General features: G+C 47.9%; 1 protein-coding gene across 4 annotated transcripts in view; it reads right to left on the bottom strand.

The window, feature by feature from the left end:
• NHS (NHS actin remodeling regulator) overlaps positions 1-24,502 on the bottom strand; it is a 340,931-nt gene that overhangs the window by 89,105 nt on the left and 227,324 nt on the right. The window contains exon 1 of one of the 4 annotated variants that reach the window (XM_032618772.1): positions 15,460-15,520. The exons of the other annotated variants lie outside the window; for them this stretch is intronic. Coding sequence (XP_032474663.1) covers positions 15,460-15,493 — 34 coding nt within the window. The 5' untranslated portion in view covers positions 15,494-15,520. Of the gene's footprint in view, positions 1-15,459; positions 15,521-24,502 lie in introns of those variants that run through there. 4 annotated transcript variants of the gene reach the window in all.

Raw genomic sequence — 24,502 nt, 5'->3', positions numbered from 1 at the left:
GCACACGCTCATATTGGAGTTTTTCTGAGTTCCCTACCCGCTTCACGGTGGTTGGGGGTCCCTGTTGCTTCCTATGGCTTGAGGGTCCAAAAAGAAGTACTTATTGAACGTCTCTTAGACGCCAGCTACTGTGCTGGGTTCTGGCGGGGAAAGAGCAGACTCTGGGCCCTGCTGGAGCTGGCATTCAAAGGGCGGAGTTTACGTCCCAGCCCATGTGGGTGTCCTGCTTGTTTTTTCTGTAAGCCAAGGGTACCAGGTCTCAGGAGGAAAAGAACTGCAAATGTGTCCTCCCTTTAGGACAGTGATGATCTAGAGCAGGGATCAGCAAACTCCTTCTGTAAAGGGCCAGGTAATAAATATTTCAGGCTCTGAAAGCCATGCAGTCTCTGCTGCTATGACTCCACCCTGCTGTTATAGCTCAAAAGGCATAAATGGATGGATGTGGCTGTGTTCCAATAAAATTGTATGCACAGAACAGACGGGGGTGGGGGGGGGGGTGTGGGGGGTGGGGGGTGGGATTTGGCCTGAGGGCCCTAGTTTGCCAGCCTCTGATCCTTCAGTGTGACTCGGGACAGGACTATTCCCTTTCACTGGTATTACCAGGAAGTGTATAAGTCTACATAGGTGATTTTCCATACAATTCAAGTTTATCCAACCAAGAGCAGTTTACTGAAGCTCCCTGTTGTGTTAGAGCATATTTTATACTTTCCCCGGAAAAGACTGGCTAGTTTGTTGTTCAGCAAACTGTCTCCGCCTTTCTCCTCCAGCCAGCCTCCCTCGCAGTCAGGCGCAGCCATGTAACTGTGTGCTAGCCAGGGGGATGTGGGAAAGGGCTGTGTGCCTCCAGGTCTGGCCCGGGAGAGCTCCTGCCCGTTCCTACACACGCTCCCTTCTCTCCCCCGCAGGAGGAACACAGAGGCTCTACAGGGTGGAGAAACCCCAAGATGGAAGGCGCCTGGGTACCAAATGACTGCATGCCGACCTGCATTAGACTGCAGTGTGAGAACGAAGCCACTGAAATGGTGGGGGTTGATTACCAGAATTAGCCCACCTTGAACAATTCACTTTCCTATCTCTTTAATCAGATGCTACAAAACACAATTTAATGCTTTGCTGATTACTTAGGGTCTTTATTAAGAAGGCTTATTATTGGTCTCTATGGCAACACATTTCAAAGACTCCTTTTCGGATTTCCAAGCTCTTTCCCTCATGTTTAGTCCCCACTGTCATTCCGCTCTCACCCTTCTTCTAGGTCCTTCCCCACGGTTTGAATCCACGGTGGGCTGAGGAAAACAGACACCATGGCTGGGTAACATCTGCCCATTGAAGAAGAGTTACTAGTGGTCTGACCGAGAACCTAAGTGAGAAGCGTGGGCTTGCTGACAACCATTTGCAGCCTTGGGAAACTCCTTGCACTTACTTTCAGGCTTAGTGCTGTGTTCCAGAGAGCTGAAGTTATTGGAAGCTCAGCATCTCTGAAAAGAGTGGGGCATTTTGGTATTGTCTAGCCTACAAGTTTTCAAAGCTTTAATTCTCCTACTAGTCATCTTGGGGGAATCTACAATAAAGGTTCTAATTCCGTCCCTTGACATGCATGGGCTATTCAACTTTCAAAATACTGTCACTTCCTGATTTTCTACACATAGAGGATACCCATCATATGCCCCAGATCTGTTTTTGTTTTGTTTTGTTTTGTTTTGTTTTGTTTTGTTTTGTTTTGCGGTGCGCGGGCCTCTCACCGCTGCAGCCTCTCCCGTTGCGGAGCACAGGCTCCGGACGCGCAGGCTCAGCGGCCACGGCTCACGGCCCCAGCCGCTCCGCGGCATGTGGGATCCTTCCGGACCGGGGCACGAAGCCGTGTCCCCTGCATCGGCAGGCGGACTCTCAACCACTGCGCCACCAGGGAAGCCCCCAAATCTGTTTTAAACTCGCCTTTCCTGCTTAATTATTTTGTTGACACCTATATTATAGGAGCTAGAAGAATCGACTGGAAAAGGCTAAACAATTTTATTCCTGTTCCAGAGGTGGTATATTATCTTTATATCTTGGGACAATTCAGCAAGGAAACCCAGCTGTGCTTTAGACCTGGTCTTTGGAGTATTCTCATCGGTGGGGCTGCGGTCCTCTCCCAGCATGAGATGGGCAGCAGGAAACACGTTGGTGGGGCACATCACGGGGAGAGATCTGGGGAGAGGCCTACAGACTCCACATACCCTGACAGTCTGATTTCACTATTTTATGGAAAGAACCAAGATGACCGTATGTAAGCGATCCTTTTGGTCTGTTTCTTCATCTAGAGAACAAGGAGGGTGGAGATGAGATCTGGGAGGTTTTCGCTAGGTCTCTCACGCTGGAAGCCTATTGTTCTATGAAACCTGGAACCAGCACCACCTTCTGAAATGATTCCTCAACATCAGTTCTTATTTCTGCTTGCCATTTCTGCTGATCATCCAGAACTGACCACCCTACGCGTAAATTTCAGCATCTGCAAGGGCAATAATATGTTCTGGCATCTGCCCAGCCTGGGTAAACTTTTTGCCCCAGGCTGACCTTGTTGGTGACCTTGGGGATCCCAACTCCAGCTCCACTCTCCAGGATACACACCCTCTCCGTTTGTTTCCCTAAGGTGGCTTCCCCGCTTTACTCTCTTTGGCTCCAATGCCAGAAACCCAGTTTGGCCGCCCAAGTTCATTTCCCTGGAGCAAGCTGGATGCCCCCGCATAGCTGTGGCTGCGGCGGAGCCTTACTCCTGATCTCTCCTATTAGCAGGAGCACGTCGCTACTGCTGCCCCCCCCCCCCCCCCCCCCCCCCCCCCGCCCACTGCTCCCAGGAGACCCCGCGACTTCCACAAGAAATCACTGCTATAAAGTGGCTCACTCGTTCATAAGGAACTATGTGTTTATTCATGTATATTTTATATCATGACAAATGTAAATTAATTTCAGGGGCCCAACTACCCAAGCTAGTATCTATATGGCTGCCTGTACAACATTTCTCTCTCAAAATTCTCAAAACCATCTGGCATCAACTACTGTATTGTAACCTGTTAAAATAAGTAACAGCTGTGATAATCCCTCTCGATTTACGGCAAGCTATAAAGCTTTGCATATACTGGCAGTGCATATAAAATAATAAATAAAACCATTATCATTCTGTGCTGTCTTGATGGGAATTACGATGATTTAGCCAAAATGGAGCCCCACGGAATGCATCAGAGAAGCACAGGTTTTGCCCAATCTGGCCTGCTTTAAGCCCCCAAAGACCAGCCTCACTATTCAGAGCTCCTAGATGTTTGCAAACTTTATCCAACGTAGATGCATCCTTTCTGAGAGAACATCATTCCCATCATCATTTCAAAGCCTTCTTTCCTGATGGTGAGTTTCCAGAATTCCTCAGCATATCCAGACCATCAAGAAAACCAACCTATGTACAATTCAAAAATGTGAAATAATTTGTAGCACCGAAACTAAGAATTGGCTTGGAATTGTTAGCTGTAAGCTTATGTTTACAAATACTGCCAGGATCCCAGGTTGAAAAATACTATATAGCACGGTCATCTCTCTAAAATAGACAGTATGTGGAAAAAGAAAAACTGGTAGCTGGCAGAGAAAGCAACTGGGCAGCTTTGATTCTAAGTAGAAGTTACTACGTCCACTGCACGTGAATTTCAAAAAAAAAAAAAAAATTAAGGGGATGGGGAAGGAAACTAGCATGAAATGGCTCTTTACTGTGTACTGGGTGTTACACCATAATCTCATTTAATCCTCACAACAGCCCTATGCCTTAGGTATTACTAGCCCTGTTTTATGGTTGAGGAAGTTGATGCTTAGAGAGGTTAAGTAACTTGTCCGAGGCCATCCGGCTAAAAGTTGGGGAGATGGAGTTTGAACTTGGATCTGTCTGATTCCAAGATTCATGCCCTTTCCACCTCGCCACACTGCCTTTTGGATAGCTGTTCACAATCCTTTAACACTATGACCCACACGGTAGATAGTATTTACATGGATCACTCGTTGTCATCGCCACGGGCAATTCCTACCCCTTCTGTCCCACTTACAAAGTCTATCTGAACGCAGGTGAGAGTTACCTTATTAGTGGAAGAACTCTGAACGCATATATATGGAATCCAAATCCATTTTCATTTATATATTTAAAAAATTGCAAATAAGGGTGCTTGGTTATTGTATCGATTTCCAAAAAGAGCTACAGTGCTTTTCAGCTCTTGGTGGAATCTATTTCTCCACCCTGAATCTGAGCAGGCCTTGTGACTTAATTTGGCCAACAGAATGTAGTGGAAGTGACACTGAACCTGTTCTGAGCCTAGGCCTCAAGATGCGTTCCAACTTCTACTTCTGCTCATCTTGGTGCCTACCCAGGCTTACTGCCACGCTGTGAAGAAGGCTGGGCTAGGCTATTCTCTTGGCTGCTGAGACACACGGGGCCCACTTTCCCCCTCATTCTGACCCATAGCCTGCTAACCACCAGACATGTGAATGAGGCCACCCTAGCGCATCTAGTGCCAGCTGAGTGACTACAGACACATAAGCAAGCCCTGCAGGGCTCAACCAGAAGGACCACCCATTAAATTTTAAGCCACTACATACTGGGGTGTTTTGTTACCCAGAAAAGACCAACTGAGGAAGTTCATTAAATTTTTAACCACTTGTCAAAACAGATGCTAAGGGTTGAGGATTGTTCATTTAAGTGCAGGTATCAATCAACTAAAACCTTCTTTAAAAAAACGCATTTCTTTTTGGTGGGTCCAAATATTGCCACAGCTCAAAGTCTTCACATCATCTCATTTATTTATCACGGCACTCTCATCCCGTGAAAGTGCCAATTCAGCGACGCTTCCTATGAATAGCCTTCGGCCCCAGAAACCCACCTTCCCCTCCTCAGTCCTGGGCTGGCCAGGCTGATGTTGGGTCACGTGGTCCGGGGAAAAGACTCGCCAAGGGGAGTGGCCCAGAGCCACCCTCAAGAGTCGATCCGTGGACAGAAGGAAGTGAAGGAGAGAGGATGTGTTCAACCCCAGAACCCCCTCAGGGAAAAAGAGGAGTAACGCCCTGGAACAAGAAGAACTACAGTGTATTAGGGTGTGGTGTCAGTTTTGTAATAGTCAACAACAGCGGTCATGGCCGTCTTCTTAAGAAGAGAGGGTATCCAAAGACACAGGTGGGCAGGGGGAAAGAGATGCATACCCTTCTCCTTCCCACACACCTGGGAAACTTACAGATGGAGACCCTCAAAAGGAAGAAAAGAATGATTACAAACTAAATTAGGGCCACACTCGACAATCTAAGAAAGGAAGAAATAACGGTTACAACTCAATACCTCCAACAGTAGTCCTCAACCTTGGCTGTACGTTGCAATTTCAACATAGTGAACTCAATTCCTGCACTCGTAATTGCTACATTAATTACTAACTTTATTCAATAGGAAAAACGTTCAGCATTTGGAGTTCCCAGCAGTTTCATCAAAAGCCACTTCTTTTGAAGAAAATGCTGGAAAGTAACACGTGAGTTGAGTATTCAGCTATCTTCACATGTGGGTGCTTGGGCTCTTTTCTTTTCTAATTTTCTTAGTAAACCCGGGAACCTTTGCACTTCGAATAATTTCTCTTTTCTTTCTCTCGGTGTCCTCTAGTTACACAAACACAAAACATAATTACAGAGGCAGTATTGACATCTATATACCTATGGTTTTTTCATTCGGTATTTACAGTACTGAGTGAATGAATTAATTTAGTTTATTTTACTTCTTGGGAAAAAGTGTATGTGATGAAAGGGGGCGGTCCCTGTTAGTTGACTCCGGCAAGGTTTTATAAGGAGCGTATAAAGGAAAAGGAGAGATAGGAAACCTTCTTTGTACCTCTGTGAAAATATGTTGGTCTGTGCCCTCAATGATTTTTCTACACTTGTGGCTCAACACGTACTAATTATGTTCCCGAAAAGGGGATGTTTTACTGAGAAACTTTACGAATTAAAAAAAACAAACAACCCTCTCTATACCAGTGTTTGCAGCTTTGCCCATTTCAGGCTCTGACCCTGCTTCCCAACAGCTTTGCCCAGTTTGAGAACATGGATTCAGGCTCTGGGCTGGGACCTCCATGAGTTGCCTTCCAGGTGGAATCAGAACTGAAACATCCGGATCAGAGGAAACAGAAAAGGAGTTATTACGTGCCCAGCTGGGAGGGAAGGTTCCTTCATTGAAGGATGGGGCCAAGTTGAACAACAGAAAGAGAAATGACCGGGTGCACTCCCTATGACGTACCAGGAGGTACACTAGAGAAGCCAGCTGGAGTGTGACACAGAGGACAACTGAGGCATAGTTTGGCCTGTTCTTGCAGGGTGTTTCATTTCTACGGAGAGTAACTGATTTCTAAAGAAGGAAGGGTACCAGTGGGAAGTTTCTGAAGAATAATTTCATCATAAACGGATCATGTGTTGAAAGTTGCTTTGCACAGAGGAGCGCCTTTACTCAAATATTTATTAAGAAACTTAAGACTTTTTTAATTGAGTTTTTTTTTTTTAGAGGAGAGATAATAGACGCTTCAAGTGTTCACTTGTCTGAACCTGAGAGAAACAAGAGTTTAGGATTACACAGATGCAAATGTCAGCAGGATGCGTAAAAATGAATGTTTCTGGCTTCCTGGGATGTACATTACACACCCAAGGTAGCCCAATGACGATGCTGGTAGAACCCGAGAGACCCGAAGGAAGGACCAATCTGAGGTCATCCCTGACCACTCCAGTGATTCTGGATGTCACTTTGTGACTCGGGCTTTAGGCCTCCTTCCCCTTCCCTCAGGCTGTGGGCAGTAAAGCCCTATAAACAGAAGCTTGAATACAGTCAGTCTCCAGCCTCAGAGTGTTCCAGAGTTCATCTCTAAGTTCTTTTTAATTCAGGACAAATTTTCCCATGGAAAAGAAGTGACAAATAGCATTTAGAGTTCCAAGTCTGCTCATCAAGGCTTCTTTCTTCCGCAGTATTGCTGGGGAAATATGCATTTGCCACGAACAGGAGTTGAAAACAATACCGGTATCGTGGTAGTGAATAAATGTTAACATAACTCCCCAGAAGACGGTTTCAAAAATTAATCTTAAATGCCAGTGCCCAACGAAATGCAAGAATAACTAGACAGAATAGTGGGCTGATGGGAGACCTTGGGGTCTACAACTGGAGTGTCTCATCTCTTGGAGGATTAATAACACTGGTTCTTTATTATGCCCAAGATCACTAGAAAGATTCACTCATTCAAGGAACATTTTTTGAGTATCCAAAATCTTATAAATATTATAGCAGAGATGAAAGACCTAGACCCTGCTCTGAAGAAGCTCACAGAACAGCCGACTAGAAAGACACTGCTATACACGCTTTTCAGAGAGACTTACACATACTCCCGAGATACAGTGTGTTGTGTCTGAGGGTTCAGGAAGCCACAGGATAAACGTGGGGAATCTTCCTGGACCGCTAGTTCTACTCAATAATTGTTTGGGGGGAGACTGTTTTATATTAAACAATGTAGAGAAGAGTGCAGATTTTATAGATGCATACAATTACAAAGAAATCTTAAAGATCTCTGGAAGGCTGCTCTGGGCCGTACCTGAGTCTCCCCGTCTCCAGCTCCACCTTAGCGGTACTAGTTCATCCTCTGCCTGCCCTTGGAAGCACCACTAAAATATAGGCACGTATAGCATATGGGCTATGGAAGGGGAGATGTCAAAATCCCCCTGGGCAATTTCAGGAAGGGCTTCCCAAGGAAGGTGATGCTTAAGCCAAGGCTTCCAAATGGACTAGGATGAAACTGGTCACAAAAACATTCTAGGGAGGGGACAGTGTATACCGGCCTGGGGGTGTGTGAGACAGCGTGATGTGATGAGAAAATGCAAACGGTTTTGCACGGCTGAAACTCCCGGCTGGTGTAGGGAACTTCAGAGACACATGCATTTTCATCTCAAAGTACCAGAAAGGATGATGAGTCCGGGAGTTCTCTCTTCTAACCAACAGGTAGTGCTGTCGGCACAGAGCAGCTGGGTAGCTATCCAGAGCAAGTGGCCTTGGGAACTCTGGGAAAGCAGATGATGGTATGAAGATGGCCAAGTGTAGAAGGGAGACATTTAAAATCAGAGTTTTGCAACTCCAGGAAGAGCTGTAATCGTACCTGCTACTTGTTACTTTGCTCAGAATCTTTGAATGAGATAAAGTATGATCCCCGCAAACACCTTCACCGGGACGCTGAAGTTAGGACATCAGAGGACAGGCTATCCCCTTCCTCACCACCGAGAAACAACATCTGAACTGCCAACACTTGCAAGCAGCGGTGTGGGAAATCCTGCATCGTAACTCCTTGACCTGCCACCACCTCTAGCACTTGTCAATCCATCACCTTTTATGATTCCAGACGACATTTACAGCCCTCTCCTAGGAAATGAATATTTGGACAATATGTCACTGATAAACAATGCCGGGTAATAAATATATCAGTTACAGGCCGTCAAGTGAACTAGCTTAGGAACTGAAAGAGAAAGTCAAAGGCCTTACCTACTCCACTCTTGTTTCCTGAGGACACGGGACACTACTGGTTCTGTCCCTCGCCTGACACCTCAGCTCACATTCTCATATTTTGACCGGGGCCACCTCTGCTGATCGGCTTTTGCTCCTTCAAATAAAAACTAAGTTTCCTTCACTTTGGACGACCTAAGCAGAGACTGTAGCGTAAGCCATAGCACATCTTTTAACTCTTAACCTGTATGATAACCTAAAAATATCATTCCCACATTTAGTTCGGAGTCATTATTTTCCAATCCTTACGGGCAGAGTATAACCTGGTGGTAGGTAAAAAGCCTGGGCTTCGGAACCAGACAGACTTGCGTCCAAGTCCTGGCTCTGTATCGTCTGAGCTGTAATCGTGGGCGAGTTATGTAAATACCCTAAGCCTCATTTTCCTCATCTAGGGAACGAGCATGAGGAGCTCGTTCTGCCTGCCTCACAGGGTCGCAATGAGGAGCGAGTGTGACAGCGCAACTTGCATAGCCCTGCTGAGCACACAATAAGGGGTCGTTAAAGGACTTTTAATATTAACATCTGGTTTTCCCCAACCTCTGGGCCCCAAATCTCCTCCGCCCCCAATGGCAATGGCAAAGTACGTAGCCTTCTATTGTAACCGCTAAACTTTAGAAGAAGTAAGTTTCATTGCTTCTTTCCAGAAATACCTTTCCTCTGTGACCCAAGTGAAACCACAGGAGGATAAACAGATTAGAAGAAAAAACATATCGAGTGAATACTTTTTGAAGTCGCTGAAATGAGTTGTTGAAAACAAAGACCCAAGAGAAATGCTAGCATAAGCCACTGGTTTTATATTTCTACCTCCACGCAAATATCCACCCACTACTGAAATTATAAACCAGCGTATATAAGGTGTTATATCGAGAGATGGAGTAGCGTTAAAAACATCTGTTGATACTTGGTTGAATCTGCTTTCATTTTGCCAGAGGTGAACTAATATTGACCAAAGTCTGCCGAGATATAAAGATGAGAGTCAAGTCTCAGAAAAAGGGGTAAAATTAGAGGGAAGAGGACCTCTAATAGCCTCCCTTCCCTAGGAAGGACCCATCTGATGATGAGGAGGACGACGACAGCAAACAGTTACCCAGTCCTTATCGTCACGTGCCAAGCACTGTGCCCTGTGCTTTATTTTCATTACATCATTCAGTCTTCACAACAAGCCTATGAGATTTTGCCAAAGGAACCTCAGCTTAGAGAGCTATGACCCTGGAATGCTTCTACTGGCCAACAAAGTCCTACCAATCCATCAGAGTAAAGCTCACCTCCCTCAGGGAGCCTCCTTCCCTTTCCCTCTTCACCTCCTCCATCCCTCATTCACTTTCTCTTCAATCATTCTGAAGCTTGGTTGGTTTGTTTGTTTTTTAACAGACACGCTTGGACTCGCAGTCATACACCAGACGAATTGCTCTTTCACTGAGTGCTGGTTGTATCTTTGGATGTAGCTACAATACCTTAAAGGTAGGGTGAGTCCTCAGTTTTGCCCCCAATATAGGGCAGGATGTAGGGAGATTCTGTACCTACAGCGTCTGATCCAGGCCTAGATATCTATGAAACCGCAATGAGTTGGATTTTCGCCTTTTACCAAGTTTCAAATGTCATAGTTAGTTATTTTCGGCTTGATGCCCTGGACCAAGGGGAGAGGAATGTCACCGCGGTACAGAGAGTTCCAGCCACAAGAATGCTGTGGAACAGGATAGGAAGTCATTTTTTATCCTTGAACTCAAAAGCTTCTCTTCTTGTATGAATCAAGGGTACATCTTATCTGCCAGTGATTTCTTTCGAGTCCATCAGTGGCTGGGCCGGCCACCCTCCTCTAAAAGGAGACAAAGAGAAGCGGATGTGATTTGGCGGCAAAGCACATTTTTTTCCCCAGCAGACAATGGAGCGACTTTCAGCTTATCTGCTGTCACCTTGTTAATGTGATCACTGTTCTTCAAAATAAAATCTCCTCTTCTTGCCCATGATGTCTTTAGCGTAAAAAGAAAAGCGGCAGCAGAAGAAGCAAGTAAATGCCACGAGGAGAGAGGCAGAAGGGAAAAATAAAAAGGCTAATCAAGAAAAGCTACAAGTCAACTTCTTTTCAAGGAAAAGCATTCAATACACAATTAATCTTAATTCTCCCAGATGGCCATTTTGCTTGCTTTCCAAGGTAGCTGTGGAAAGTACCAGAAACCCGTGGCCCCCATCATCACCTCTGGCTTTCAGAGCAGGAGCTAGAGGCCTGCATCAGTTGGGATGAGTAATTTATTAACCATTTAAGCCAAGGGCCCTGTGGCTGTTGATGCGTGCCCCCGGCCTGTTCCCGAGCACGTCCTTATTTCAAAATTAATCATCCGGCTCTATCTTGCTGGTGAAGGTTTCCAGGGATAAAAACTTAGATGCAAGAGGGATCCTAGTTGTTAAAGGCCAAATGCCATCCATGGCAAGCATGACACAAAGACGAGGTGGTGAGAGGAGACTGATGTACTCTATCTTTACGAATAAATCAAAACCTCTTCCTCGCTCTGTTGTCGAGCGGGGGGGGGGGCCAGAGGTGAGCAAAGATAACATTCCCGGGAGGCCTCAGTTCGTCAAAGCTGAGGAAACATTTGCATCTTTCCCCTTATTGGCGTTTGACATTTGGCCTCTGGACGCTGAAGAACCAGTCCTGTGTTTCAGATGTGAGAGGATACGGCTGAGATGAATTCCCTTCCACATCTCCTTTCTGCCATTTTGGGAGCCAGTGGCTGTCAACACACTCAAGGTCAGTGAGTTACAGCCACATGCAAGGCCAGCATCCCTCAGGAGAGTAGACTTTCTCAGTATCCCTGCTGACCCAAAAAGAGGCACCCAGGAGGGAGAGAGCCAGGCTACCCGACAGAGTATTCAGAAGCACAGGTCAGCTTCAGAGAAGACCCAGAGATTCTGCCTTAATCACAGACAAGTAACTTCCACGGAAGTTTACAAAACACACAAGCAAACAAAAAACCCCACAGACAAAAATCCACCCGAAACTTGATACACCTTAACCTATTAACCCTAACGTAGTCAGTTCAAAGGTCCTCTGCGCCACAGGCTACACTTGGCCGGCCATGCCACACCCGACGAGGGAGAGCTGGTCCCTTCTTCCTCTGGCTGGGCCCTGAGGTACCGTGACCGGCCTTTCTGGTGCTCACGGGTCAGTATCCTCCTGACTTGGAAGTCCTCAAGGGCAGAAGAGTGCCTTAGTCATGTCTGAGGCCCACAGCCAAGCCTGGTGCCCTGCACAGAGATGCTGCTCCATACAGTTTAGCTCCCCCGATGCTCGCCTCCTTCAAGGCCCTGGCCGTGCCAAGAAGTCAAGGCCCTTACAGAGTGGGAAGTGACCTAGTTGGGCGGCCGGGAAAGAAGCCAGGTCTGGGACAGAGCAGCTCAAATATTCTACTGAGGAACATTCCACAAGAGACAGAGACTAAGAAATTTTGGAGGAATCTCTCAATGGTGAATTTCTGTGTTACGCCGAGTTTTTTCCCGGCTTGCCTCGGCACGCTCGATCCAGTGTAACACTTGGCTGCACGCCCTTCCCTAGGCACACTGTTGGTATTTTCATGTCCCATCTGCTAGTGCCTCTGGAGGACATTAGGATAAGTGGGTTGATCCAGAAAAGATGCCCACTGTCCTGGCCCTCTGCCTAAGACATGCAAATGGAGAGCAGCTTCCCAGCCATGAAGCTTTTGCCTGTGCCAAAGGCATATTATTTTAAATATGATTATCATCCATAGCTACTACGGTTGGAGCAGTTACTAGGTGAGCTACGCGAAGTCCTTTGCCTGCATTCGTTCATTTCATCCTCATTTAAAGAATATACGAGGCAGATTTTCACCATCTCTATTGTAGAAACAAGGAAGTCGCAATCCTGTAATTTGACCAAAGTCACACAACTGATAAACGGCAGAGTAAGGATTCAAATCCAGATCTGGCAGATACTAAAGCATCCCCACACCATGCTGCGTCTCACAAAACCTAACGATCTAGAGGATGAAACCCTTAACAACGAGCCCACATAGTAAGACCAATGGAAATTACCAAAGCTGTTCTCTGAGGTAAATTTATAGCTATCGATTCTCATATTTATTTCTTAAATTAAGGATTCAACTTAAGAAACAGAAAAAAAGGTTTAAAATCTCAAGGAAGTGGGTATAAAACCAGATAAACGAATTAAAAATGGAAAACACCAATAAAATGGACAAAACAGACTTTGTCATAAGATGGTGGCAGTCTCCACCCCACGCCCTCTGAATGTGGAGTTCCCAGGAACGAACCAACGGACCTGAGCTGACATTCATATTAATGTGAAAGCTTCGCTTCTGGTAACTATGGATGCCCAGAGGTCGGGGCATAAATAAGGGCAATAGCTGTTGGGCCCTCTGGCCCCTGACTAGGGGTTGGTGTAGGGGTCTGGGCCCTAAGACCTTGCCTGATCAGCTTAGGTGGTTCTCACACCTGCCCAAGCCACCATGACACCCAACAGGAGCCTGAAGCTTGAGTCCCACTCTCCTGTCCTCCTGAAGACCCCACTATCCCATTGAAGTCTACCCAGATATAGCTTATCAGCTACGGGATCTACCACGGTCAGCGCATGGCTGTGCCTGCCTCTGGGTTGGGGAGATTCAGCAGGGGCTGAGGAGGAAAGAAAGCAGAGAGTTTTATTTTTCCCTGAATTATTCCTGTGCTTATAAGGCAATCGTAGGAAACAATTGTTCCATGGCTTTAAATCTAGTCAATAAGACTCCCTTTGAGATTCCGGGTTGAAAGATGGTGAAGATCACAGTAACTCTACTGTTTATGTAAGAAACACACACCCAAAGCGATTACATTTTTATAATGAAACCTGGTGTAATAAAATTTGTGTTGGAGCAAAAAGCAGTCATTTCCCCCTCAGCTTTTATTGTGCTGAATGCAAGAGCTGCCAAGTCCTACTTGGAGGCATCTTTGATTAAGGGCCTGGTCTCCCCACTTGTGAGCTGTCCACAGCTGGCGGGGGTGCCATGACCTTGCTGAAGCTAATGCCAGAAGATGGCCAAGTTCACAAAGAGCCAGCCGCTCTGTGAAGGTTGAGTCCTCTGCCATGTGGCCCTGCAACCTTCTCCATCCCTCCGTGGCCTGCCAGCAACCCCCATGCCTTGCATCTTCAGGTCTCCAAGGAAAACTGGGTCAAGCTGTCCTAAAGGTCTTTTCCCCATCTTTCTCCTTGAGCACAGACTGGAAACTTCTGGCAGGCACCTGGAGAGGGGGGGCCTTATTCCTTTGACACCCCCTCCCATTACTCACTCCTTCCAGCCTGATGAACACTCCCTGGCTGTTCTCTCTCTCCTGAATCCACTGATCCTCATGAGAATGTGTGAATTTAGGTCCTGAATTGTCTCACTCGGTTCCCTGAGGGAAAGTGGGGGTTAGAGTGGGGGCGAACTTCTTACTTCTTACCTAAGGCAGTGGTTCTCAACCCTGGCTGCACACTGGACTCCATCTGGGGAGCTTTTAAAGAAACGCCCTGATGCCTGGGTCCATCCCCAGAGATTCTGACTGAATTGGCCTGCACATCAAATAATGGCTATTTATCGTGAGCATATATGATATTTGAGATGCGGACTGAACAATTTCTCCACCCCCCAAATTCGGAAACCGCGATGCCCTGAAGCAGCTGACGCAGGTTCAGTGGTGCCCACCAGAAGCCGCCTGGTCCACAGGCCTGTTTCCTCCCCTCACCACACCTGGAAAAGCAACTCAGAGGGAGTGTTGCCAGATGGCAGGGCAGAACAACACTGTCACTGGGCGGGGCTGCAGACGACCATGTTAGTAGTGGTTAGGCCAACGGGTGGTCCTTAGAGCGTGGCCACGCACTGCCTCAGTCTCCGCAGAGACAGTGGAGGCCAATGTGCACTCAGGTGGCTTAGCCGGGCCGAGGAGAGTGCCAGCCTCAGCCATCACGCCGCCCCCGCCCTGCCGAACGCTCACCGTGACGGGGACGGTGGTGGCGTCTCTAGAAGAAATATAAGAAAGGCACTGTCCCTGCCATGCCGGAGCCTGAGTTAAAACGGAAGGACTAACCACAGTGCAGGACGAATACTGCAAAGAGTTCAACACTTTTCAAACAGGTTCGATTGTGTGGCTGACCTTATACAGTGAAGAACTATCAGGAAGAGGGGTTTAGGACCAAAGAAGTCAAGATGGCCCCGAATAGGTTAAGGCCACTGGAGGTGGAATAGAAACTAGACATTGGGCAACTTGGGTCTGGGGACTCCCACTTCAGGGCTGTTTGGGCGCCACAGGGAGAGAAAGAAGTCTCTGTGTGTGACCTCAGGATGAGGGCAGGATACTGAGGAGTCTCAACAAGACAGCGGGGGCGGGGTGATGGAGGAGAAGCGAGGGGCCAGCAGGCTAGGCCCAGCGCCAGCCGGTGCAGGACGCGGGGCCGAGCCTGGCCTCCCCCAGCCGCCCAGGCCAGAGCCCGAGAATGCTGCCCCGACCGCACCTCGGGATACCCTCTGCGCCCTCTTGGAAGACAGGCCACCGTCAGAGCAGAAGACGAGGAGGAAGAAAGGCTTGTCCTCTCTGTCTTAAGTGGTCCAGCAGCTCAGAAGGAACACAGAGTCGCCAAGTTGGCCAGCCAGAAAGAACAACCCAAAGTCCCCAGAGCTTAGGAGCCGCTGAGCACAAAAGTGAAGGTCATCCCTGAGGGTCAGGCATGGCCTCCCTTGCTCACGTCTGTTCCCGTGAAAGGGCTCGCTTTCTCCTCGTTCCCCCCAGATTAGGACGCTGCTGCAGCGCGAGCCCCTCTCCCATCAGGCCGGCCTCCTCCCCCCACCCCCCGCCCCCCACGCCGGCTCCCCTTCCCCTTTGTCTTGCCAGGAAATGTTGCAAACCCCAAGTACCTGCATTCTTGGGCATGCAGCAGGCGAGAGGCATGCTTGGATTCCCGCTCTGCTTCTTAAGGACGGGCCTTTTCTTTCATCCAAAGCCCTCTTGGAGTCCCAGGGAGCTGAAAGCTGATCTGCTTAAGTCGGCAGGCAGAGCTGGGGGGTGGGGGGGGGGGGGGGTGGGGTGGGGGGGAGGTGGGTGGGAGGGCGAGAGAGGGCAACCTTCGGCAAGGAGGGTGGCAGATTTTCACACAACATCTGCGCTGCCTCCGGGACTCCCCCCCTGGAGGGGGAGATGGTCTCACCCAAGTGCTGGGCCAGCTGCTAATCCCTCCGGGGTTCACTTGAATGGCAAATCAGGACTCCAGGGCAGCCTCGACACACCCTGTCTCCAGAGGAGGGGCTTAGCTGCACTCTCCTTCCTCAGCCCTGGAGGAGTTCCCAAAGCGCTGGTACTTTTTTACAGCCTCCCTGCTCCAAGTGCAATACAGGCCAGGGAGTCAGCAGCACACTGGCCTCACTTGGGAGCTTGCTAGAAATGCAGACTCTCAGGCCCTGCCAGTTGGAGAAGCTCTGCCACGTGCCACGTGGCTATGGCAACTGTTAGCACGCCGCCAGAGACAGGAAGCTGGCCAAACACTAACACTCAGGGAGCCACAGCAGCCCAGCCCCGGTGCCAAGTGTCCAGCCGCGGGAAGGGATACACCCCATCCCATCACCCCACGGCTGCCCCACGTCGCTCCCCTCCCCCCACCCTCCTCACCCGGCTGGGGCTGGTTCACTTGGCTGTGAAAAAATGCTAGGTTGGTGCGAGGCTGAGCCATTCAACAGGTCTGCAAATATCTGTGCGCACGCTGAAAGGATGAGGGGAAGGATACAACTGAAGTTTGCTCTTTGCAGGTTGCAAACCAATATCGGATCCCCTCCCAGCCCCAGCGCACACACCACCTGTATCAACATGTCAGACTCTTGCGAGGGCAATAACAACAGTAATAGTACATGGCAAGTATCTGCGAGCCCTTTCACCGACATCAGCCATCCTGGAGCCTGTTCAGATCGTCCCCTTGGCAAGAAAGGGAGAAGTCAGAGACTTCGACCGCTTTGCTCTCACAGCCTCTATGTCATCCCAGCACATGCTTCACCTCCCAGCTGAACCCAGCAACTGAATCCATGCACAAAAGCTGGAGGGAGGAGACAAGGAAAGGAGAGAAACGAAGGGAAGGTCCGAGAAGAGCGTTTGTTTTGCAGTCCAGAGAGAACGCTGAAACAACTAACAGAACGGGCGCGACTTCGTGTCTGAAGAGCAACTGCTGGGCGCGAGGCTCGGGATGCGTTAGGACAGCCCAGATCAACAGAAAGTCTGCCTGGAACCCGGAGCCAGACCGATTCCTCAGCCTTCCAAGCACCTGTGAGCAGCATCAGTGGCTGGCCTGACCCTCGCCTCCTCCAATCCTGAGGGCTGGAGAGAAGGTAGAGGGAAAGCCAGCCAGGGAGGAAGGGGGAGCAGAGAGAAAGCAAAGGGGGTGGCCCTGGGCTATCCTGGGATTTGTGCAGGCCCTTAAAAGCCCTCACGGTGGGCTTCTGAGTCGAAAACCAAGCTAACAAAGTATTTAAAAACCTTTGGATTCCCAGTCTTGCCTCAAACAACAATCACTCATAAAAAGACTCATGGAGGGAAGGAAACGAGGCCGTTGTTTTATTTTCTATGGGAACTCGTAAGAGTTTTTAAAAGGTTAGTCTCCTTCTCAGCCCTGTTTTTTCCCTTCCAGTGACCCCAAGCTGAAAAGGAAAAATATTTGCACTTGGTGTTTAAAAACCACAGTGAATTAGCTTTTGTTGTTCATGGCAAAGCCACTATTTAGCGGCCCAGAATCAAACCAGATGTCAGGGAAGAAAGAAGGCCCCGTACCCCGTGAACTTGCCTTTCACCTTTGCAGAAGGGCCGAGGGGAAGGCTGGGCTGAGAAGACAAAATGGAGGAAGTTCAGCGGTCAGCACGTGGTCCTGATGGAATTGCTGCTTAGCTCTCTGTGGGCGTCTGCCTGTGGGACTAGAGTGCAACAGCTCTGGGACCCCGGATGCACAGTGCCTCTGGACTTCCAGAAGTTCCTTCTGTGGACAGTAGGCCAACAGCACTATTCCCACAGGAGGCAGAGACCAAGGTGAGCAATGGAGAAGTATGGAGGAGAGAATTAGGAGACAGAAAAGACACAAGAAGAGGTCAGCAGGACTTGCTGGGACACTCAATCTAATCTATCAGAGAAGGTGGAAAAAAAAAAAAAACCACCCTAAAAGGAAAAGAATATATGCTCTTTCTGCAGCCTTCCAGGAGAGTATGAGGACGAGATGAGTGTTCGGTTTTTTCAGTCTTGTTTCTCTTTAGCACACCACCCACCACAACTCACAGCTTAAATCAGGCAAAAAAAAAAAAAAAAAAGTTCCTATGGGGCCTAGTCTGTTTCTCAGTTTCCTAAATCTAGCAGCATAAGAAAAGAGGAAGTTCTCTCCACACCAGGACCCTTTGTAACCACTCAACAAACATTTACTAAGCCCTCCCTCTTTGGTCAGTAAGATATTTGCGTGAGACCAGAGGCCTTGGCTACGATTCCTGCCCATGAGAAGTTTACAGCCTATTGGGCAAGACAGACATGTTCAGGATAACCACCATAATAATGGCGATAGGTACCATTTTTCAAAATATAATGATGTACCACTGACTGAGCTTTCCGTATAATATCTTATTTAACCCTTACGGTAACCCTGTGCAGTGAGTTTTATTATTCCCATTTTACAGATGAGGAAACCGAGGCCCAGAAACCTTAAAGAACTTGATCAAGACCACACACCTATTAAGCTAGCAGGAGTCTTTGTTTTTTTTCACCGATGAAGCCCAAGCGCCTAGAACAGTGCCTAGCACATAGTAGGTGTTCAATAAATATTTACTGAAGAAAGCAGCTTGGGGTGCAAGGAGGGGCTTTCTGGGGCCTTGGAGATGAGCTGGGAAGCACGGCTGGGATGTTTGCAAAGAAGAGGGTAAAAGGCACACTGGGAAGAAAACAGGAAATGAATAAACGAACCTCTAAGGAAACACAACTGTTTTACAAAATGGCAAAAATAGCAGGAGGGAGTAGCAAAAGAGCTAGCAGGGAATAGCAGTTAAGAGAGGGACCCTTGGACTTCCCTGTGGCGCAGTGGTTAAGAATCCGCCTGCCAGTGCAGAGGACATGGGTTCGATCGCTGGTCCGGAAAGATCCCACATGCCGCGGAGCAACTAAGCCCGTGCGCCACAACTACCGAGTCCGCGTGCCACAACTACTGAAGCCGGCGCACCTGGAGCCTGTGCCCTGCAACAATGAGAAGCACGTGCACCGCTACAAAGAGTAGCCCCTGCTCGCAGCAACTAGAGAAAGCCCCCGCACAGCAATGAAGACCCAACGCAGCCAAAAAAAAAAAAGAGAGGGACCCTTGAGTCAGAGAGATTGGGCTTCTGCCGTGGCTCTGCTGCCTATGAGTTATGTGAACATGGCTAAGTCACACAGTCTCTCTCAGTGCCTCATTTTCCGTATCTGCAAAACGGTGATAAGAATATTACCTACTATGGCAGAAACTGTTCATTTCCTACTAAATCTTCCATATTTGCCTTCCCTTTCAAATTCATAAGACCTCAATTTTTTTTTAACATCTCTATTGGAGTATAATTGCTTTACAATGGTGTGTTAGTTTCTGCTGTATAACGAAGTGAATCAGGTATACATATACATATATGTGCATATCTCCTCTCTCTTGCGTCTCCCTCCTACCCTCCCTATCCCACCCCTCTAGGTGGTCACAAAGCACCGAGCTGATCTCCCTGTGCTATGCGGCTGCTGACCTCAATTTTTTAAACTGGGTCCATTGCCAGACAACCAAAAGGCTCCATGTCCAGGCCTCCCTTGTAACTAGGGGCTGCTATGTGGCCAATAAGATCAAGGCAATTGTGCTGTGGGATTTCTAAAAAGTCTCTTTAGGACACAAGAGCCATGCTCCTTTCATTCTCCTGTTTGGGCCAATGATGTGATGGCTGGAGCTCCAGTAGCCATCTTGGACTGAGAAGATGAGGGCCACAAAGATGTGGAACCAAGAGCTGGTAGGAGCCTTGGTCTCCATACAGGCCCTGGACTTCTTTTACGTAAGAGAGGAATAAAGTTCCATCTTTCTGAAGCCTTTGTTAATCCCCAACGGATATATTTACCTCAAAGAGTTGCTGGGAGGATTAAAAAGATAATACAGACCAAGTAATCAGTGCTGGGCCTTATACATAGTAAACACTCAAACAAATCTTAGCGATAGCAAGTTTTGCTGCTATTCTTATCACTATTATCATTATTGTTGCAAAATCCAGAATGTTCCCTTATTCTGCATCAGGCTGAACCATCTTCATTCAGTTATTTAATTAATGAGTTGTAAAAAAAAATTCCTCAGTATTGTGTCTTTCATGAGAACCTGTTCATGAGTCTTTCTATCTCGGGGTCCCTGATAACAGAACAAAGTATTTCCCTCTGAATTTCATCACCAAATCATCCACACAACCAATAAAAGAAAATCTAGGCCTCTTAATGAAACAGGGAGGGGAGGGCTTAGGACGTTAATACTTCTGAGCGTGGTGACTGGAAAGCCTTAATTAAACTCTAAGTTCGGTCAAATGCCCCTTTTTGGAAAGCTCCATGGCAACTCAGTGCCTCAAAAGAGACTCCCTTTTCCCAACCAGACAGACCTTTACGTTTCAGGACACACACGAAAAAAATGTAAAGATACTATTTGCTTAAAAAGTTCTGAGAGTCAAGCGTAGTAGGCTGGACTTCAAGAGACTTGCCAAGAACTGTGGAGCCTTTTACTTAAATCTCCCCTTCTTAGTGCCTTTCACAGATTGTGTGGTTTGTTCCCGAACTCAATCAATAAACGTTTCCTAAAAGATCTAAGGAAGGAAATAAATGCCATGAGTTAGCAGGCGTGGTTCCCATTGGTCAAAGGACTGGCTGCATTCAAATTACCAAGGATCCATGTAGGAAAACTACAGTATCTCAGGCGCCACCCTAGACCCACTGAATCAGAATATCTGGGTGTAGGGCCTAGGAATCTGTATTTATTTATTTATTTATTTATTTTTGCGGTACGCGGGCCTCTCACCGTTGTGGCCTCTCCCGTTGCAGAGCACAGGCTCCGGACGCGCAGGCTCAGCGGCCACGGCTCACGGGCCCAGCCGCTCCGCGGCATGTGGGATATTCCCGGACCGGGGCATGAACCCCTGTCCCCTGCATCGGCAGGCGGACTCTCAACCACTGCGCCACCAGGGGAGCCCTAGGAATCTGTATTTTTACAGCTACCCTGGGGATTCCGATGTGTAGTCAGGTTTGGAAGTGTTCTGAAATGCCCCCCTCCCCTCAACTCTCTCTTAGGTTGGGTTACTTTGAAGTGAAGTCTATGATGGGGCTTCTTATTCACATGACGGATGGAGGGGGTACTCTCAGTGGAGGGGGCACAGGGAAGCAGGATGCAGCTGGGGGGTGGGCACGGGACTCGACAGGGACGTGGCCTCAGCTGGAGATGTGGTTCAGCCTGATCCCGCAGGGAGCTCCGTAATACAGGTTACACCATTTGGCAGACAGCAATGCTCTGGGGAAGGCAGCTGTAGCCTTCAATGGCCAACACTCCCAGCAGCTGGAGGAGGAGGGCGCCAGCTGATAAAGGAGATACAGGCAGGGCACCAACAGCAACCACTTCCAACTCCAACCTGCTAGACCGGAGTGGAGCTGGCCTCAGTACTTTCGTGGCTTTGCTCTTCATGGAAACCTTCACGTCTACACTCCCCTTGCTGACTTGGCCTGAGTTTACCTTTCACACAAGGGTCTTGGAGAAAAGTTTAACCCGTAGGAAGGTTTTCAGAATCCGATACGGTCCTTTCAAGGATCAGGGCGCCTGAGTGGGCACACCAATTACCAATGCATCTGCTGGGGTTATCATCTGCTTGCTAAGTTGCGCCAGGAGCTGGCCCAAAGTCAATATCCCAGAGTCCTTCTCATGAGTTCCAGCCATATTCACTCATATGTTCCCGAACAAGCCACTCAGGGACTCCAGACACCTGGCGGTCCGTCCCATCTCTCTTCTCCCCTGACAAATCAAGATGCAGGCTACGGAGCTTCCTCGGGCTTGTTCTCAATGACTCCTAAATAGGTCAAATCACTCTGGAGACTGGCCAAGAGCTAATTTTGTATTCACCACTGACCTGTTTCTTTCCTCTGGTACTTCAGGAAAAAGTTGGGTGGAACGCCTTTTCTCCTTGTTTAATGGTAAAGCACTCCTCAGTTCCCCATCTCTCAGTTGCTTTTCGTCAGGAGATCAGCCAAGCGCAGTGTACGTAGCGCTCCATCCCCCTAAAGAGCCCCACCCCACCGCGACTCAGTCTCTGCTCTCATCAAGGAAGTGCCACCGTTTTGTTTCTTATATTGGAGCAGATTTCCAGGAAAGGAAGCAGAGGAGGGAGTGAAGAGTGAGGAGTGCTAAAAAAAAAAAAAAAAAAAAAAAAAAAAAGGGAATGTTTTCCTTTTGTGGTTCATTCAAATCCAAGTGGAAGCTCAACACTTCCAACCCAAGTCTGGAGCTAGGAAAATGAAAAACCGAGGCCTGGCTCGACTGTCTCTCCAGAAGCTGCTCTGTGGCAATGCCTTTATTTAATTGTAAGATGTCAATCTCCCTCTCGGTCTCATCCCGGATTTCATCATTTGTTTTGTTCTGAGACATTTCATTGTTTTTCCTTTCCTTCATAAACTGAGAATTCTGTGCAGTGAATCTGCGTGGCAATCTGGCCCTACCAGAAGAACGGAAGTCACGATTCCTAATAGAGCTCTCCTCGCTCTGCCCACTAAATCTGAAGCCACCATGTCAAGTTTCCTCATGGTAATAATATAATGATGATAAAATGAATAGTCTATTCATTCAGCAGATATTTATTGAGCACGTACTAGGTGTCAAGCATTGTTTTACATGCTTCGTATGTGCTATTGCAGTTAATTCTCACAACTATTCTATGAGCACACACTCACCATCTCCCATCACTCACATCCCAAACCCAAGTTAACAATGAGGCAAGAGCAGGGTTGAAATCCCAGCTACCCACAGGAAATACCTGTCACTTGCTTGGCTGAGTGTTTCAGGAGGAACATTTATGTGCAGATGGAGCTCTGGGTGTGTGTGCGTGTGCGTGTGTTTTAAGTCCACGGGTGTGTGCACGCATGGGTGGCTACATATACACTCCTATGTAAAGCTCTCCCTTGAGCCTGGATGAGTGTTTCCCATTCATAATAAAGTTGAAAACGAGACCCCAACCTCCTTCACCTTGCATGGCTCCCCACTGCTGTTTCCACAAACTGGGAAGGGAAAGCCACTAACATACCACTCTGGCAAGGCTGGGAACCCTCACCCTGGGCCTCAGTACCAGAACCTTCTACTTGGCAGGGGCTCCAGTTGACAAGAACAACTATCGAGTACCTGGATCTCCACAAGGAGTCTAGGATAAATTCATACAAATGCAAATGTTTGGGGAGAAGAGGCCAGAGTCTGTTGAGTCACAAGTAGGGCCCCCAAGTTTCCACTTTGGGTCTCTTTACCTTTCACGCTGGCACTCTCTCCTCCTCTCCGACCCCCTCGCCTTACTGAATCAAAACTAACCATTCCTGGGCTTCCCTGGTGGCGCAGTGGTTGCCAGTCCGCCTGCCGATGCAGGGGGGACGTGGGTCCGTGCCCCGGTCCGGGAAGATCCCACATGCCGAGGAGCGGCTGGGCCCGTGAGCCGTGGCCGCTGAGCCTGCGCGTCCGGAGCCTGTGCTCCGCAACGGGAGAGGCCACAACAGTGAGAGGCCCGCGTACCGCAAAAAAAAAAAAAAAACCACAAAAAAAACCCCCCGAAAAACTAACCATTCTTTACTTTGATCCTTCCCAGCTCCAAAGTGAAAACACCTCACAATGGTTTAAGCATTAGCCTTCCCTACTGAATTTGCATTTTAATAGCAATTACAGGCCTAATGCTGAAAGGATAAACCTGAAAAGTCAGCAGGTGGAAGAGAATGTGGGCACGGAAGGGGAGGAGAAACCAGTGGGCTTTCTATAGTTCTAGAACTAGCTAACGCTTCACTTAAGATTTCTTGGGGGATCTGAACAAAAGCAAAACTACCCAGGAAGGGGAAAGAGCACTAAAATGGTCTTAAGAGCAAAGATCACTCAGGGACAGAGAGAGAGCATTAGATAAATCTCCAAGGTCCCTAATAGTTCTAACATTCTGATTTAACTTTTTCTTTCTTTTCATCTTTTTATGACTCTGGCTCCTTCGTGTTAAGTGCTGAAGAAAAGACTTGGCTTCCCCAAATCCAGATGTGTTCAAGATGGCGGCACAACTGTTGTCGTAGGTAATTCTTGACCCTAACAGTTGAGTGTATGAATTGAAAGGCATTTTGTGGACCTGGAGACAGGAAAGCTAGGCCGCCCAGTTCTATAAGGAGCCAGTGTCATTTCGTGTGAAATCACTTCAACCGGAAAGGTGCTAGCTTTCACTGAGCTCCTGATGGATGTGAATTAAGTTTAGCTAGTCTGGCTACCTCAGATAAGTAAATTCCAGAAGCTTTCCAGTTCCTTTCAGATTTATGAGAAATGACATCATGCACTCAGATTCAGGATTCTTGAGGGAGTCCAACACCAGGAGAATGGATACGATGGAATGATAAAACTGGCTAAAAGCTTAAGTAGTCAACGTGGGGAACAAAGAACATGTGAAAGAGGTAAAAGTCATTTCTCTCATTTGCTCACACAATGACAGGAATCCAACCCCCACCAGCCACAAAACTTGCAGTAATGGGACCAAATGGTTAGGCTTGGAATTCTAGTCTTTTTCATTTGGGGAGTACACGTAAGAGATTCCCCCAATGTGTCAAAGGGGGTAGCTTTTCATTCTCTTGAATTTGAAATGCTCTGGAGAGGATGTGTCAACAATTCACAAACAGGACAAAGTCTTGACTTTCTTTTACCTTTTG

Source organism: Phocoena sinus, chromosome X (assembly GCF_008692025.1).
Source record: "Phocoena sinus isolate mPhoSin1 chromosome X, mPhoSin1.pri, whole genome shotgun sequence".
NCBI classification, from domain to species: Eukaryota; Metazoa; Chordata; class Mammalia; order Artiodactyla; family Phocoenidae; genus Phocoena; species Phocoena sinus.
The sequence above is the reverse complement of the archived record's forward strand: the minus strand, read 5'-3'. Positions and strand labels throughout refer to the sequence as shown.